Source organism: Haliotis asinina, chromosome 6 (assembly GCF_037392515.1).
Source record: "Haliotis asinina isolate JCU_RB_2024 chromosome 6, JCU_Hal_asi_v2, whole genome shotgun sequence".
Lineage (NCBI taxonomy): Eukaryota > Metazoa > Mollusca > Gastropoda > Lepetellida > Haliotidae > Haliotis > Haliotis asinina.
This window is the reverse complement of record NC_090285.1, coordinates 18681147-18700847: the sequence shown is the minus strand read 5'-3', so window position 1 is coordinate 18700847 and position 19701 is coordinate 18681147. Positions and strand designations below refer to the sequence as shown.

General features: G+C 40.0%; 1 protein-coding gene across 1 annotated transcript; it reads left to right on the top strand.

The window, feature by feature from the left end:
• Nucleotides 1-133: 133 nt before the first annotated feature.
• Nucleotides 134-15251, top strand: LOC137286918 (coiled-coil domain-containing protein 174-like). Its single transcript, XM_067818950.1, has 11 exons — nucleotides 134-325; nucleotides 1831-1929; nucleotides 2845-2948; nucleotides 4232-4293; nucleotides 6558-6729; nucleotides 7217-7315; nucleotides 9498-9655; nucleotides 10300-10394; nucleotides 12299-12425; nucleotides 13756-13920; nucleotides 14113-15251. Exons 1-11 carry the CDS (start codon nucleotides 284-286, stop codon nucleotides 15198-15200), a joined length of 2211 nt encoding a protein of 736 aa, XP_067675051.1. The 5' UTR covers nucleotides 134-283; the 3' UTR covers nucleotides 15201-15251.
• The last annotated feature ends 4450 nt before the right edge of the window (nucleotides 15252-19701 follow it).

Below are 19701 nucleotides of genomic sequence, written 5' to 3'. Positions count from 1 at the left end.
AAAGATATCTTCGGAATTGAAATAATGATACTAAAGTATACTTTACTGGCATCCAAATACAACCTACAGCTTTGGAATGGAAATTGACAGGAAATAATACAACAGATGACAACAAATATTATTGTACGACAATAATAAATATCGTGAATGTGTTTGTAACTTCCGTTTCTTGTAGTGGTTAGACTAACATTGGACGTGTGCTAGTTATGTGTCACCTGTGTGTGTCATCTCTGTTACAGTGGTATAGATGACTCGTGTTGAGTAACTGCCCACGTACGACAAAATGGAAAAATCGTCCAAGACGGGAAATATGAATGCTTCCTCTGTAAGATTTCTTATTTAGTTAGACCTCCAGTTTTCGCGCAACTTACATTCATGTCATCGTCCACAACTGCAGTTGGCAGTTTACCCATCGCAGACCCAGTTGTTAGAGGCAGTTGTATCAGCCCAATGAAATAGGTGTATCATAAAGTACTTGTCGCTTTACAGATACCGGATCCTATTTTGAAAAGTAGATTAGTTTGACTTCTATGATACAACGTACGAGTATTCCAGCTTATCCCTTGGATCCCCTATTTTATCAAAGTACCCCATTACCATGGGGTGAGTGTTAGGTACCCCTTTACGATCAAAATACCCCTTTACAGCTGAATTGGCATTTGGTACCCCTTTCTGATCAAAGCACCCCTTTATCATGTTTTTGATAGGATTAGCATCACCCCTATGACATGATAAGGAACACCTTCCGGAAAGAGTTCCGTCTGTACCCCCCTGTTTTTACACAGAATATTTCCACCTTCCCTTGTGTAATATTCCAACACTGAAATATGTTCATTGGTCGTTTCTTATACCTGTTCTAGTTTAATGAGTGCATATTTGAGGTGACATGTGCATGTCAGTTTGTACTTTTGGCTTTTGATGGGGTGGAGGGTACAGGTGGAACTCTTACCCACCTTTCCAATCAAATCACCCCTTTGAAATAGGATTGACTTTAGGTACCCCTTTCAGATCACAGCACTGTTTTATGGTAGCTTTAGGTGTTCCTGTGCAGTCAAAGTACCCATTCATGATAGGATTAGCTTTTGGCACTCCTTTCTGTTCAAAACAAACCTTTTTGATAGGATTAGCACTAACTGTCATTTTTGGCTATTTTACTGTCTAAGGACAATGTTTTTTCACAAAAGAATATGTGAACCATGAAACTGAAAGTTGTAGCCAGACAATACCTGTCATATTTGTAATTACTCAGTGGTCAGTACATTAGTATTAATAGATGTTTTCTGTGAAAAACATGACATGGTTTCTGATGAGAGATTCAGGTTCTCTCTCCATCTTAGACAACTCCTTTTTTGATGTTTCAGTGTAGTTCCTAACACTATTATCAAGCAAATGGTATCACCAAAATGTGGCATCCGCTGCAGTGCTCCTCCTTGTAGGAAGCATGTTTGATGGGTTTGATGTTATGCTTCTTGGTATGAGTCTGTCTTTATTTTGGATGTGAAATATCCTGGATCGGGCCCCTTTTCATGTACTTTTGTTGAGCTTTACAAGTTAAGTAGTGTTTTTCAAGAATAAAGGCATGTGCGACTCTCATTTTCTTTTAAATATTGGATATGTGTTACAAATTACTATATCTAATTATGCGCAAGTCATATTGACACTAATATTAAGATGTTTGGTGTGAGAGTGTTTGCCATTGGATACTATGTGTGAAGCCCATTTCTGGAGCCTATCACTATGATAGTGCTGGAATTTTGCTAAATAGGCATAAAACTAAACTCACTCACTTTTTCATTGGTGTATTAATGCTGGAAGTATTATATTTGACAGATGATAGATTTGAAAGCTGAGCTGTATCGGAAGCATGAAGAGTTCAAGCAGCTGAAGAATACAACTGGAACACTGATCAAAGGAAGAACTCAGGAAAAGGTAATCTGAAACTACATGTAATGGCAGTACAACTAAATCCTGTAAATGACTTCACTTATGAGAAGGAAGTGTGTCAGTATGCATGTACAAAGACAGGGGCAGATAAGAGTGCTTTAACATTTTGATATGGAAAGTTTTACATTTTGATATGAAAATTACTACTGTACTAGGCATTCTTGAGAATTTTTAAATCTCTAGTGACGTCACTCTGTTGTTGAGTTCTTCTTTTACAGTGTAAACCTCTGCAGTCAGTTTGCATTCTCTAGGAAATCCTGGGGATTTCTGAAGGAATGCCCTAAGCTTTCTTGAATGATGTTCAGGGCTTTCCATTGAGTTTAAATTATTTTATTTGTAGACGTTTTTAAGGTTTATATAACTTTGTCTTGCCAGTATTCTTGCATACGATTATAAGGTATCACATTATTGAAAACTTCCAGTATATAGTGTTGATGCCTGGTTTTGAACCTGAACTCTTTGCTCACTAGCTAGGCAGTTTTATTTGCTATGCTCACTCTGAAGAATATTACTGTTAGTCAGTATGAACTATGTGTTCTTAACAAAACAGGTAGTGCGTGCAGAGGCAAGATATCAGCCAGTAGTTGTCAAGTTGATTTCAACAGTAAGAACAACTGAAGCCATATTTTTGTTGTTGACCAAATGCTTTAATGTAAATTGTACATGTTACCTACATCTCTGTTTGGATCCTCCACATAAACAGTAGAAAAACAGTAGAACAGAGCAGATGATTCATAGTCACCATTTCATTCATATAAGTATAGTTTATGATGCGTGGTATGGTTTAATCATCACAATTATCCAGAAATAATGAAATAGTTCTCTGTAAATGCTCAAAATACAAATTTTATCTTGGTGTAGGCAAATTGTGTGTGACATGTTTGATTTACTTGTCCAAAGACTAAGCCTGACCTGTTTAGTCGCAAGAACAAGGGTGTGTTGGAACGAGCACAGCGGGACCTGGAGGAGAAGGTGGAGGAAGAGGATGTACTTGTTAGGTCAAGGTGAGGTCATAAACACACTTATCAGTCCGATACATAACGAGTATGTGTGGCAGCCTGTCGTCTTTTGTACACGTTACAGTGCCCTCCGCAGTACTATCTGAAGCACTTCAACCAAATTGATTCAATCACCATGGAACCAACTCGATTGAGTGTGGAGTAATTGAAGCATCCCGTAAGATAGCCAAGCATAGTGGTTACTTTACAGTCATGAATAAACAGGTTTCTCGATCTCGAATTTCGTCATTTGGTCTGAATAGATTACCATGGTTGAACCTTGTATTCTTAAGTTATAAAGTTGGTTATTTCTGTCACAGGTCTGATATGACCTGTGAAGATCTGGGTTCGAAGTGGTCTTCAGTAACCCATGTAAGAGGCGACTAACGGGATTATGTGTCAGGCTCGCTCGATGTCATTGCATCCCAGTTACATAGATCAGTGCTCATATTGTTGATCATTGGATTGTCTGGTTCAGACTTGCGTATTTAGAGATCTTGGCCATATAGCTGGAATATGACTGAGTGTGGTGTTAAACAAGAAATCAGCTAAACTGAAATGATATTATTAGCAATCCTCATAGCCCACTGCTTAAAACAATCCTGAGGCTAATCCCGCTTTATACAAAATAGTCCATTTATATTGTGCGCTTTTCCATGCACATTGCATGATCACAGGAATGACATACAGTGGTAGCTGAGTGCTGACTCACTGGGACTGAAGAAATCATCCGTCTTAGACAATGTGCAGGATTGTGAAGCTGATGATAAATGTACAAGCCTTGGAAGGGACTTAGATTTTATGGCAGTGTTGACAACTTGCTGGATTACTTGGGCAGACAAATGCCAGGTTTGACAGCTTCCACTGTATTAGGTTGATTATCACGATTTTGATCGTCACTGGATTGTCTGGTTCCAACTTGGATATTGCTGAGTGTTGTTAACAAACAAACAATACAATTTTACTGTACTGGCTAGTGACCAAGTGTGTACCAGTTATCACCAACACTTGACTTGAGCACTTGCACAGGCAGCTTGACTTGTACTTCCCTAATATTTCACCCATCACAAAAGCGATAGGTTACACGAGTAAAATCATGCTGTCTGCTCAAGTGCTACAGCCAGGTGTTGGCAATAACCAGTGTAGGCTACATTGTTGTTACTTTGTTGTTTAGTGTAGGGCCCAGGTGTTTCCATTTGTAGGTCAATTCTCACTCACACATTCTGCCTCTCATGTACTTGAGTTACAAAGTGTTTTACATTCTCCTGTCTTCTTGTGTCATTCAACAGAAAAGCTTTAGAAGCCAAGGCCAAATTGTATGACAAGATCTCCTCCAGTTCTGAAATTCCAGGTAAGTTTTATTTCAATCCAGTACATCATCTGCGATGGTGAGTAGTCCCGTACATAGAGCTCAGGACACAAATCATTTGAAGTTATGCACTGTCAAGCTCGGACAATCCTTGGATGGGTGACCATGTTTGGCAGCTTGACTCCGGAGAGTTTCTAGCACTTCAGTCCTGCCCCACTATGAAGCACATGTGATACATGTGGTCTCACCTTGGGCAAGTGAGTTTGTTCAAATTTGCCTCTGTTCACCCAGCAGAAAATGGGTACCTGGTGAGATAAAGTCCTGCGACTATAATCCTCTAGTGCCTAACAGGCAGCTTGGGTTATCTGGGGTAATAATAATCAGATTCTGATTACGGCGTCCAGTGAGCAACTAGTCAGATGGATACTAGATGGATACTGTGAAAACAGACCAAATGTTGTTCTAGCAGAAACAAAACTGTTTATCCACTCATTCCTCAAAGCCAAGCGAAATATCCGTTTAATTTTTTTCAGGTAGTTTTCATATAATGATAACGAAAGCAGAATAAATATTCCAGTATTGAAATAGTGTACTCAAAAGAGGTTCTCTAATATATTTTTTCATATCAGTAAAATATTTTAATCCATAAACTAGAACAGCTGTATCAGTTTGTAAATATACTACTAAAAGCAGTAAAACAACACATGGCCTAATTGCAAGACAGATGAATGAAAGAATCAGTAACTTGTTTCAGTGGCATTTTAGAAGTTGAAACATACTATGCTCTTAAAAAAAAAGTAGGGAAACCTGAACTTTGAAGTCTGGTAGAAAGAAACCCCATTGAGGAACGTTACAATGACATTCATGTTGTGTATGCAGCATCATTTCACGTTATCACCACATGCAAACAATGCAAGGGAAGCACGTGCACAACGTGGGAGCCTCCTACATGTGCATGGGGTGTCATTATGAATCTTGACATTTTTCAAGCAGGTCAATAAATCACTGTAGACTATTTTGTTCAATAATTTTCTTGCATCTGTGCATGGCCAGGGTTTTCAGGGTCAATTGGATGAAATCCATGTGGTGATGCATTCTCAAAAGATCCATTATTTTTGGATCAACATTGATTCAATCCCATATATCTCCCAAGTTCGACAATCGTACATTGAAAGTACAGTCCCCCTACTTTTTTTTAAGAGGTACATATAGAACAAACTTTATGGATATCAACTTCTTTATTTTGTGAGTGCAGCATTTCGATACAGGTTCTTGTACTGTTTGCCAAATAAGTCATTTAAGTTCTTTTTGGAGTAGTGTATTTTGATGCCCCCATTCAACTAGTTTTAGTTTTAGTGTTGAACATTTGTTTGGCTTAAGGCTGTGAACCTGTCATAATACAGTTGAACCCCATTTACTCGGACCCCACATATCCGGAAATCCCGCCTTCCGGATGATTTTTATGTGAAACGAAACTTACATTCATTAATTGTACTCGCTTAACCGGACCCTGCGTTTTCGGACCTGGGCGGTGAATTTTCAAACCATTCCCATATAATCCAGGTATCCGGACGGAGAAATCTGAGCAACATGCATGTGTATTTGTCATGTTTACCGCATAACTATGTGATTTCATTCATAATCCATCGGAAGGCCTTTGATGTGAATGGTTAATTAGCCATCAAAACACTAGGGACGTGTGTCACTCGGGTTGTTCATTAAGATTTGGTGTGTGTGAGAACATCTCATCAGTAATGAAAACACATGTTGAGTAGGATTAAGGTAAACTACACTGTAATTGTACTGTATATAACACTTTTAAATCAACCCCTACTATCTGTCGTGATGTAAGTTAAAAATAGCCTGCCACAAGATCTTTGTCATGTGATCCCGTCCGGAAGTTTACTTTCTGCAGACACCATAAGTTTGACGCGATCACGTATGTGAAACCCAAACGTCCGGATAAACGGGGTTCAACTGTACTCTTTGTAAATGCCAGTGTGGGAGTAACCTCCTTTGAGTTGTAATGATCAGAGAAGTACACAATAAACGTTGTGAAGCAACTACTGCCTTGTTCATTAACAAGCAAACCTATCACCATCAAATATCATACCTTTATCAGGAATTCCGTGAATTTGATGGCACTGGTGTCATTCATGATATATGTTATATTGTTTCAATTAACATGACTCCAAAGAGGCCCATCCCATTTTCCTCTTTTTTCCACTCTTACCCATTCTCATCCCTGCTTTATGAACAAGTGTTGTGAGTGTCATGTAGTTCAACATTGCTTTGATGTATTTCAGAGGAAGATGGTAGTGGAGTGTTCCTTGTTGATTTCCAGAAGAAGGTTATTGACAATATTGTGGAGGCAAGAGACAGAGAGTGTAGCAAGGGGAGACAACTCCCATCTGACAAACAGGATGAGGAGATGCTGTCTGAGCCTGTTCCTCCACCATCAGACCCCCAGGAGGAGTGGTGAGGAGTTTTGGGATCAGCTATTTTATATTGCTATCAAGGTCTTGGAGACTCAATGTGTTTAAGTCAGCTCTTCACAGCACTTTCTGTGTTTTTTTAAGTAGGAGTCAAACAAAATTTTAGGGACCTCTATTTCTGTTTTAGAACAGTCAGCAAGGTCAGTATCCGTTCGGTTTCCTGTCAGATTATATCTTTCACAACTTTTAAAGGGGAATGCATAATTATTCATGAATTTTAGGGTAGGCACCACTTTTTCAAGTATTTTCCAAAAAACACATTAAAAAAAAATAAAAACTTTAAATAGGAGTTTTTGTATTCATAAAGTCGATAAACATAATGTTTTGGCCAATTTGTGGGTGTTATTGAGTATTTCAAGCACTGGGAATATTTCACTTAAAACCTCTGGCTGATGCCGTCGATTCAAATACTAAGTAACACCAGGAAATTGACCAACATATGATGTTTGTCTCCTAAATGTCTTCACTAGGGTGGACTACACAGACTCCCTTGGCAGATCTCGGCGGTGTATGAGAAAAGACTTGCCACAGTTGATCCAACAGGATAAGGACATGGCTGAAGTCAGAGGGTAGGTGGTGGAATAAACATCATATCCATGGCTGAAGTCAGATTGTAGGTGGTGGAATAAACACCATATCCGTGGCTGAAATCAGTGGGTATTTGGTGGAATAAACACCATATCCATGGCTGAAGTCAGATTGTAGGTGGTGGAATAAACATATCCATGGCTGAAGTCAGAGGGGAGGTGGTGGAATAAACACCATATCCATGGCTGAAGTCAGATTGTAGGTGGTGGAATAAACATATCCATGGCTGAAGTCAGAGGGGAGGTGGTGGAATAAACACCATATCCATGGCTGAAGTCAGATTGTAGGTGGTGGAATAAACACCATGTCCGTGGCTGAAGTCAGAGGGTAGTTGGTGGAATAAACACCATATCCATGACTGAAGTCAGATTGTAGGTGGATGATTAAACGTCATATCCTTGGCTGAAGTCAGATTGTAGGTGGTTTAATAAACATCATATCCATGGATAAAGTCAGATTGTAGGTGGTGGAATAAACACCATGTCCAAAGCTATAGTCAGATTGTATGTGGTTTAATAAACACCATATCCATGGCTGAAGTCAGATTGTATGTGGTTTAATAAACACCATATCCATGGCTAAAGTCAGATTGTAGTTGGTGGAACAAACATCATATCCATGGCTGAAGTCAGAGGGTAGGTGGTGGAATAAACACCATATCTGTGGCTGAATTCAGAGGGTAGGGGGTGGAATAAACACCATATCTGTGGCTGAAGTCAGAGGGTAGGGGGTGGAATTGGTTTAGGTGGTGTACATCTAGAAGAACATTATCCAAAAATTACATGAAATGTCCGGGAATAGTGTACTCAAAGTATGTTGACTTTGTACGAAAGAAAAGTGAAAAAAACCCAACAGAATATAGATGTTCACAACTTATGATCCATATAGAAGACATTGTTTTATATTCTGAGAACTCATTTTGGAGCAAGACTGCTATTAATCAAAATCCTTATAACACATATTATGTTTATGATTACACTTTCTCAGTAAAGTGCGGACTGTTGTATTTCTGGTTGGGTTGAGTTGCATGCTTTATTCAAATCCATACTCTCAGAGTGAGGCAACTGATCTGAAAAGTGTAAGCCCAAATATATACAGTCAGGCTGCGTTAGTCCGGACCCCGACAATCCGATTCCCGCGATATCCGAACAATAGCTAGCTGTAACCAATCTTGTTTACTATGTAAACTCATTACCTGTTGATTCAGTAATCCGATGCTTCACTCTCCGTATCCGAACGTTAATCAGCGGTAACAGATTAGCTAATTACACATAGTTTTGCTTCATTAATCCGGCGGTACATCAAAAAGGTTGGGATAATCCCTTCACACCATGAGCCCCATTCAGTGGTAATTGTCAAGTGACACTTGCGAGTTGAAGGTGTCGTTAGTTTGTGATTTTGATCAATTAGTAAGTCTCACTTTTGGTTAGTTGGAGTAATACCTGTCATGCTTACTTCCTGTATAAAACACTGATTGTGTCAAAATGAGATCACCCGACGCTTGTCAGTCATAATGGCAAGTCCCGCCCCTAGGCGTAAAAGATGTGAAATTACTGCCGCACAAAAAAGGAGAAAACCCTAAAGCCAATTTTGATCTTATGTGTAAACATTTTGGTCAAGAATTCGGACAGTCTATCGGCAAGAGCACAATTTCGGACATCGGATATGTTTTGTGATTGGCTATGATAATTTGACAGACAGATGCAATCACGTGGTTGACACGTGATCTTACTTCGTAACAATGCTGCTAGTCACAAGTATGCCAATGTCAAACTGACCAACGTGAAAGTTGATTTCTTGCCCCCAAACACATCGCACATTCAGCCAACTTGTATACGTTCGTATGTTTTTGTATTGCCATGTCAAAGGGAAGTAACCCTACTGTAGTTGTGTTCATAAAAGTTTGTTTCAGTAGTCCGTACGTTTCACTATCCGAACGTTTTTGATGAAAAACAGAAGTGTTCGGATTAACGCGGCCTGACTGTAATGACATTGTGTATTCATCAAAATCCTTGCTAAAGAAATCTAGACTGAGTCCTTTAGTTTGCTGTTATCCTTTGGCTTGTAATGGCAGATGAATTAACTACAGAAAACTGTTCTTTGATAATACAGATGTTGTGTTGTTTTTACAAGTGCTGGTAAACAAAATCTTGACACTTGTAGAGAGGCTGTAAATCGACCACCTCCCCAAGACGATACCGACACCCCTTCCTTGATGTCTAGCGACATGCATCGCGAGTTACAGAGACAGAAGTGGGAGAAAGAAGAACAGGAGGCTCTCAAGCAGTCTAACATACACTACTCCAACGTCCAGTTTGATGGTGAGTTCTCTAACGTCTTCAAGCAGAGTATATATGCTGTGTTTTTTGTCTGATGCATGTTAGACGACTGCAAAAACGGCCTACCTTTAGAATACAGCACCACAAACTTTAAAATTCTCCTTTGCGTAATTTTAGGTGGTTAGGGCTAGGGTAAGTTAGGTCATCCTCGTCAGAAGTTGTGCTGCTGTATTCTAAAGGTGCTCCTCAAAAACAAAGAGAAATGTATTTGACTTAGGTTTTGGTTGTCCAGAGTTGTACCCCATAGACATGGCAGAAATCTCTGATTTTCGGTATGAATGTCAGATTCAACCTTTATATGATTCTTTGTCAGTATCTATGGTCTCCATTCTGTTCCTTTGCCATGCCTTTACCAGGATGGTGTGGCATGAAGTTGAAATCATGTTTGCCAAAATTAAGATGTTTTTGCTTGTAGATGGCAGACATCTATGACCTGAATGACTTTAGACATTTACATTATTCATGTTTAATTCCTCCACATGAAGCTGATACGCTGTAGTAGATACTGTTGTAATGACTTTGGTAACATTGCTAGAAGGCAAGCACTGATGTCGGCATTATGTTTATAACATTTGATAAGGTCATGGTTTTTGAATGTCTTGTTGAGGTTTATTTGTTTGTTGCAGAGATCCGAACTCATGGAGTTGGATTTTACCAGTTTGACAAAGACTCAGAGAAACGTCAGGAACAGATGGATGCATTGAATGAGCTGAGGGATCAGGTAGGTGAAATGCTTCAACAGACAAGCTGCCTGTTATGGACATCCTTTCTGTATGATTAGTTGATTGGTTGTTGTTTAATGTCACACTTAGCAGTATTGCAGATACTGTAAATCATTAAATTTTTGCGAGCATGGTATTTTTGCGAAAATTGTGAATGACTTAAAATATCATGACGCAATTTGCTGGTAGAATGCAATGACTAATCAGCAAACATCCTGTCCTATCTTTGCTTTATTATTCACCACTTCATATAAATTAACAAGAGATCTAGACAATACACATATTAAGCAATGACAACAACTCGAAGAATGACTAATTACTAGCATTACTCGTACTCACATGTCACATGTCAAACAATGGTTACCTGAACAAAAGTGTTCAAGATTAGCAGCAGACTTTAATATGTGATTGGATTAACTTTCAGATGCAAGTAAGCTTTGAAACTGTCAAACTAAACTATGTTTTGAGAATTAGGCAAGTCGCAAAAATATCGTGACGCAAAAACGTCTGTTGGTCGCCACTCTCAAAAATATCATGACACAAAAATTTTGTGATTTACAGTATATGGTGGGAAATCAAATCTGGACCAGACAATCAAGTGATAAAATGTAGGAGCATCGATTTACACAGTAGGAATATGATGAAAACTCTCTCTCTCGTTGCAACAGGCAATTATTGGGCTCATAATTTATGGCTTGGGCAGGCCCGCCCATTTTTTTCTGGGTTCATCAATTCTGTACACTATCTTCTAGAGGGGCATTCATTGATTATGCAACTCCATAGAAATCATTATACCTCAGGCCATAAATTATGAACGGTCCCTACATGCACTTGCCACCAGAAGTGATCTTTAAGCTTTGTAGCTTTGTACTTATGTGGGGAGTCAAATTAATACATTAATTCAATATGGGCCATTCCTTGTGTGTTTTGTGACATCTTATTCCCTCCTCTGGCCCTTGATTATTCTTCATGTTGAGCTCCCTTTGGCTGGTTTCAGGTTGTCCCTTCCTACTGGCAAACAGGGATAAGTTTACCACCAACCTGATAATTAACCTGTATTGGCATGTATGAGTGTGACCCACTGATACTTACGGTTGTAAGTGAAGGAGACCCAGATTGTCCATGATCAAGTGATCATGTGAGAGCCTTATCAGAAAGGCTACTTGAGGAATCAGTTTCATCGTCATGCACGGCACATGCACTGGCCTGCATCTGCTCTGCCTTTCACAAACCAAATCGGTTTGCTCATTTCTGTGCACTAGTCGTAAGGCGCTCTCTGGGCCAGTCGGACTTATCCTTGTTTGCCAGTACCAGCTTTTGGACCTCTTACAAGCCTGTGAGCCAGTGCTGCTTTTCTATTTGGAGGCATGTTTCCTAGAAATCCCAGAGGGAAGTTTTCGAGCAGTGTTGCTGATGTGGGAACTTTTCTAGTTGTGTGGCTTTTGTAGAGAATGAATTTGTGAATGAGTGAGTTTTGTTTTACGCCCCACCCAGTTATATTCCAGCTGTATGGCAGCTGACTGTAAATAAGTGAGTCTGGGCCAGACAATCCATTGCTCAACAATATCGATGTGCACAATTGGGATACGATGACATGTGTCAACCAAATCACTGGGTTACCTTATCCTCACCAATTAGTAGTTGGACAATTCACAAAATGTACAGGGGTGATTTCTAGGGAAAGATTTACCAGAAGCTGATTTGCATACCTTGTACTAGAACATGCTGGCCACTATGTAAAAATGTCAATGAATTGTAACATTGCCACACTGCTTTCCCAGTTTTGATTTTTCACCAGTACTGCATCTTATTGCTTTAACAGTGAAATCAGCATTATGAATGTTGAAGCTACTGATGTTATTGTCTTTGATACTGTCAAAGACTGGCTACTTATGTATTGTAGACGAAAGATGAGCGAGGTCGACGGGAGAGGCTCAAGGAGAAGAGAAAGGCCATGATGGATGCTCGACTTGCCAAGGTCAAACAAAGACGAAGACTGAAGGAGGGGGTGCCACTAGCTGAGGAGCCAGGTAACATTTATAATTTACTGACCAGACTTAATTTTATCCTCCACCTCACGTTAAGCGCGAAGTAGGGGATATAGCATTAGGCTCTGTCTGTCCGTACGTACGTGCGTACAAAATGGAATAAGTAAATAACGGTTGCCTATAACATTTCATATTTTCATATTTGATGCCTAAGTTCATCACAGTTTGAGAAAGCTGCTTGTCAGGTTTGGTGACCTTGACCTTCATTTCAAGATCTTACCCTTCCTTGTCAGCTAGATATCTCAAGAACCGTTTGCTGGAGTTTTTTCATATTTGCCACCAAGCTTTATCCATACATAGTCTTAGATTATAGATAGTCACACTCATTCTTACAGACACTCATTCTTACAGACACTCATTCTTACAGACACTCATTCTTATAGTGGACAAATGGATGATACTATTTGATAGGGACCAGGCCAAGGCAAAATTATTTTTTTTAAATGGCAATAAAAAATTGTTACCTGCACAAATAAAAGTGACGCACAACATTTCACCTTGTTATTTAGCCTTAGGGCTTTGGTATAGCGCTGGGATTGTGGCTGTCTGTCCCACAATCATGTTTTCGGGTGAAGAAAGAAACCACAATGACACAATTATTGCAGAGTGAGTGAGTTGGGTTTGATGCCACATTAAACAATACTCCATTTTAGTCATTGCATGTCAAGACCTGTGAAGGTCTGGGTAGAATAGCTCTTCAGCAACCCATGCTTGTCAGAAAAGGTAACTATGCTTGTTGTGAGAGGCGACTTACGGGATCGGGTGGTCAATCACGCTGACTTGGTTGACACATCATCGGGTCCCAGTTGTGCAGATCGATGCTCATACTGTTGATCACTGGATTGTCTGGTCCAGACTTGATTATTTACAGACCACTGCCATATAGCTGGAATATTGCTGTGTGCGGCGTAAAAGGAAACTCACTCACTCATTCATTGCAACTCGAAGTGGGAAAAAAGCACCAAGTTATGCACAAATATGGTTTCAACCATCCTACTCAAACATGATTCTTACCCACAATCACCAGCTCCTGGTGCAACCAAGGGATGCAACACTGCAAAATGTCATTGAAAGTATGATATAGTAAATGCAATGCCTATTTCACCAAACTGAATCGCAGTTTGTTTTTCAAATTTTGGATGTTCAGATAAGATGTTCATACAGTCTTATTTGGCAAGATAATGAGACTACAGCACACTGCCCCATAAGTTTTACTTGTGTAATTACCTGGTTAATGTATTTCCTATCCTGTTCTGATACCTATCAAATTTGTTTGTAATCCTCGTTTGAAATGCCCTTGTTGATGCCACAGAGGAGGAAGAGATTGGACCCAGGTTGGAGGAGATGCTGTCTGGACAGAGTCAGGTACCAGCGGGGAAGGAGGTGAAACAGGATAAATCTGAGATTGAGCCTCTTAAACGAGATGACAGCTGGAAGAAGGATGCACCTGAGAGGGAGTGGGACAAGGGCAAAGAGAGTGTGTACTATACACTATACATTCACTGCACAAATGCTGAGAGAGAGAGAGAGAGAGAAAGAGAGAAAGAGAGAGAGAGTACTGTGCTAATCATAACTTTTGTGTGAGGATTGCAAACAACTTTCAGACATACATGTTCTTTGCTGATTGTGTCCTGAAACTTAATAATCAACATTTATTCTTTCCTGTCAGAAACCCTCGCTTTCAAGGAAGAGAGGTATTTTGCACAGCGTCGGAATGAACGGCTGGATGAATTCGCACCACCCTCTGCATACTTTGACTCTCCTCAAGATAGAAAACCACCAAAGAAAAAATCTACCACAAGCCAACACTACAATATTTCTGCAGCAGACTTTAAGCCCAAAACGATCATACTGACCAGAGAAAGTGTAGAAACTAAACCGCAAGCAGAGATTGTTGATGTGAGTGAAATACCTCTACCAACTCAGATCAGGAGAACAGATTGTACACAAGAGGACAAGAAAAGGGATGGAGAAATTTTGAAGAACAGTATGATACATGAACCTCCAGGGGCACCACCTGACTTTGCCCCACCCCCAGACTTCTCTGTACCTCCTCCAGGGTTCCAGCCACCTCCTCAGTGGGGCATCCAGCCTCCGGTTCCCCCCAGTTCATCCTTGTATCCAAGTCTTGGTGGTTATCCTTCTGGGTCAGCCATGGCACATGCTGGTCTTCAGTTCCCGAACATCTCAGTTCCACCCTCAGATACCTTTGGCCATCCACCCAACACCTATGTCCCACCCCAAGCCACCTCAGTCCAGAACACCCCACTCCCACCCGCACCACCTGGTGTCACATCACGGCAATCACAGTCGTCTCATGGGACAGAGGTGGGAGCAGACGCTTTAATTCCATCTTTGTATCCAACATCACACACATACAGTTCAGGAACTGCTGGAACAGATGTGCAGGAAAAACCTATTTTTGTACCACGGACATCAGTTCTGGACACTCGTCTTGTCCAGAATGAGGACAGTGATGCTCCGACCGTGTGTGGTGGTGTTCCAGATGTCATCGCCCAGCCCTACCAGCCTGGCAGTTTCACGGCTGCCCTACAAGCCCAGCATCAGGCCACCGAGGACTTGGCCACTGCATCACGTGATAAGGCTCACTTCCGTGGTGGACCAGTCATTTATAAACATGAGCCAGTTGTGACGGTTGCCGAGGAGACTATGGTTGAATCAAAGCCTGTGGCTAGTGAACAGTCCACAGAAGATGTAGTTGCAACCTTCTTGAAACAGATTAAAGACAGTGTATGAATGTGAAAATGAACCTGTAAGATGTAAAATGATTATAAAGTATGGTCTACATGAAGGGCTGGCTGTTCTTTTTTGGGTCTCACTTGACTGATAATCAAGACAGTTAGCAGCATCATATAGGGTATCACAGTCCTAAAATATCCCAAGTTACCACTGTGACTTATAATAAACAAACCTGACCCAAACCAGTGGTTGACAGTCTGATCTACCTGTCTACCCTTACTAGCTTCAGTAGGACATACAATCAGGCAAGGATCACATACCTAGTAGCTAATTTTAATCACATCGGTTCCATCTTAACATCAGTATTACCAGATGGTGAATCATTCAAATGGTGTTTTGAAAACCAAGAATCAGAGGCTTCATTACTGTGGCTCTTGTTTATGTCATACGCAGGGCGTGGGGTGGCCTAGTGGTTGAGGTGTTAACTCTTCATGGAGGCCGGGGTTAACTCCACACATATTGCTAAAAGGTGTGACGCCCTTTCCTCACTCTAATAAAGCTGCAATATTTTTCAGATAGTAATACTGTGCAACAATTCTACTGCCTGTTATCTGAATGACAGATATTTATAGTAAACTAAATTGGATTCTTATATGTAGCATCATAGTGGAAACCAGAATAGTTTTTCATGAATGGCAAAATGTGTAATAAGAGAAAATTACTGCAGATAAGAGCGAGTATGGCTTTGTGCTGCTTTTAGCAATATTCCAGCTTCATTACGGAGGGGTACTCCAGAGATGGGCTTCACATTGTACCCATGTGGGGAATCGAACCGGGTCTTCAGATCTTTGGGATGACGAGCCAGTGCTTTAACCAATGAGCTTTGAAGGACAACATCACACCCGTATGGCACCAACTTTGCGTAAATCAAAATCAATATTGACATAATTATTTTTTTAATTTTATGCCATCACTTCAGAAAAGATGAAAAGATCGCTCTTTTTGTTGGGCATTATCTTCTTAATGGTATGTCAGTGGTTGGCTGTGTCTCCCAAGGAATAGGATCGAAAATACTGTTTGACCAAAGAGGTACATTGCGCAGTCTAAGACAACTCAGGTTCAGTAGGTTTCTTACACTAGAAGTGCCAGAGTAATAATGAGTCTAAGTTCACTTAGACTGGTACGTTGAGTGGCCTGTATTTATTTTGTACAGTTGTTGTGGAAATGAAATTAAAAGTATAACACGATGTCATCACAATACAAACTCGTCCGAAGCATTGGTAATTATTAGGCATCACTGTTTTGTCGATAAAACAAGGGATACTCTACAACAGGGATAGGTCACTCGCTTGCTTTCTTTACCACCTGTACTAATTAACGTGTGCCTCGTCATGCTCCAACGCACACAGTGACTTGGCTCGTTCCCAGTGCAACTTCAGTTGTGTTTAACCAGGGAGACGATATAGAGTATATACGTTGTAGATTATCCCTGGTTTAAGAGAACTTCAGCCAGTTTATTGTATCCGTCGGAATTTTACAATGAATGAATTATAGTAAGAATTAAGAGCAAGAATTATGTGAATGAATGAACGAAATAAAGAAAAGAAAGAAGTACATATGTGAATGAATGAAAGAAATGATACACCGCGACCTTCCCTCCCAAAACATGATAAAGAACGCAAAAGTATCGCGAGATCACGTCTTAACATCAACTGTCCTTTTACAAAATCTACTTTGAGACATTTTTGTTTACATTAATAATTAATTCAGATATCTTAGTGCATGTGGGGAATGGAATGGAAATTAACAAAATGTTAACTGACACTGTCACACTGCCCTCAAAAATAAAGTGTAAAACTGTCACAAAGCGTTCTAGAACACCTTTCCAGTTTTGTGAAATAATAAGATCAACAAGAAAGAAAGAAGTTATGGAACTATAACCCTCAAGCATCAATGGCGAATCAGATCAGATCGGCTATATGTCATATTTTTCACACACCTCAAATACACCCTAACATTCTTTTTTATATTACGAAACTATCACTATTACTTGCAAACACATTTCACCTGATAGTATATTCCCCTCATATGAATTAAAGGAGTATGTGAAAGGTGTTTTTGAAGAAGTAACTAGGAATACTCAAACAACGGCGTATAGCATTTCAATGGCGAAATGTCATATTTGTCACACACCTCAATTATACCCTAACAATGTTTAAGTCATAAAACTGTCACTATTACTTGCAAATACCTTTCAGCTAAAGGTATGTTCTCCTTCTAAAAATTAAACGAATGTGTGAAAGAAGCTTTTATCGGCACAATTTAGTCTATCTTCGGGGTGAATCCAGAATAAGAGCCAGTGAGCTAAAAAAAAACGACTTAAAACTTTACTACAAATCTACTGTCCTAATACGGACACTAATAAAATTTTTTGACTTAAACTGAAGTGACAAATTAGTTAACCTATCTTCTACATGTTGGATTTCAGTTGTTACAACACTCAGCGAACGTAATCAGCTGTTGAAAATAAACCGGGCTCAATCTTAAATACTACGCTTCCACCACATTGGCTACACCGGTTATGTAATGACCCGAGACATACGTTCAGTGGCTTTTCGAGGAGTTTCTTCTCCCCCTCTATATAGACTCCCTTATAAAACACAATAAGAAACAATTTCATGGTCGTGAGTGAGTGAATTGGGTTTTACGCCGCTTGTAGCGATATCACGGCTTCTATGACCATGACAGTTCTAATGCCGAGCAATATTCCAACCACCCCGAATTTTGGTGTTTACATTCAACATCTTTTGAGGTACTCTCTTTACCATAATTTCGAAGCGCCTCATACGAACAGTGTTATCGTATCTAATTCAGTACAGCTATGGTCCAAATAATTCTTGATTATCAACTGATGCCACATTTTAAAAGAAATTGAAAGAAGAGAGACGCGCGCGCACACACACACGCTCATACACACTGACTGCTCGTCCAACCGTATTGGAACAATCACCCACAGTTTTTTATAGGCGGAAATATTTGTCGATATCTTAACAGACACATTTATTTTATAAAGGCACCAATTCAAGCTATTAGTTATCAGTTAAAGATAACTTTAACTTCAACTGCAGGGACTAGATTTTCGAAGCTCTCTCATCGCTAAGATAGTTATAAGTAAATGTTAAGGCATAAATTTCATTGCGAATATCTATATCAAAGACCATATACCGATATGGCGAGTGATAACTTCGACGAGCTTCGCCCTACCCCGTAAGAGAGCGAATATTGACGGAGAAATGGGGATTTCCCTTTCACGGGCCGACGAGTCACAGAGGTAGTTGGCTCATCGAGTCGGTATGACTTCTACAGACTCCCTGGTAGGACACATTGTAAGTGACAAACTCTTTTGTGAGGTATATTGTCGTAGAGACATGCTTATTTATTGTTCGTTCAATTATTTCCTCTCGAAGGTGTAAAGTTGATTATGGTTTGGCTTTCAGATATCATACTATATATGCATACAGACTGAGTACACACGAGGAACGTTGATGTTCTTATCTAATTAAAATGATAGTAATACATTTTCCGATACAAATCAACAGGAAGCTAAGATTTTACGAAAAGGAAGATATATAAGCATGTTAGGTGTTGGTTAGCAATATATGATAAACAAAATAGAAGCCCCACTCCATAACTGTACGCGGAAGTTTAAAGATCTCATATACTCTAGGGGTGCAAATACATAAATCTTTCACTGGGATCGTCATAAATGAAACCATGTCATTACATTTACTCATTTTGACCGTTAATTACTTGCCTGATGCACCCCACACGCATAAAGTGACACAAGCACTTCTGAAGAAGGGAGCTGATGTAGGAATCAAAAACAGGAAAGGTAAAACACCTCTGCACTGTGCGGCACAGAACCAGTGTATGAAGTGTGTTGAGGCATTGATGCCATTGTCAGCTGTAAATGCCAAGGATTGTGATGGTAATACAGCTTTAAACTTCAGTGCCTTGTCTCATGTAATACGCTGTTATGAAGTGATACAAGCACTTCTGGAGAAGGGAGCTGATGTAGGAATCAAAAACAGGAAAGGTAAAACACCTCTGCACTGTGCGGCACAGAACCAGTGTATGAAGTGTGTTGAGGCATTGATGCCATTGTCAGCTGTAAATGCCAAGGATTGTGATGGTAATACAGCTTTAAACTTCAGTGCCTTGTCTCATGTAATACGCTGTTATGAAGTGATACAAGCACTTCTGGAGAAGGGAGCTGATGTAGGAATCAAAAACAGGAAAGGTAAAACACCTCTGCACTGTGCGGCACGGAGACACTGTATTCAGTGTGTTGAACTGTTGCTGCCACTGTCAGATGTAAATGCTCAGGATTGTGATGGTAATACAGCTTTACACTGTGTCCTTCATGGTGGAACCCACCCTCACAGTTTACTGAGGTACGAACACTACTTTCATTCAGTGATACGAGCATTTCTGAATAGGGGGGCTGATGAAGGAATAAAAAACAAGAAAGGTGAAATGCCTCTCCACTATGCAGTCT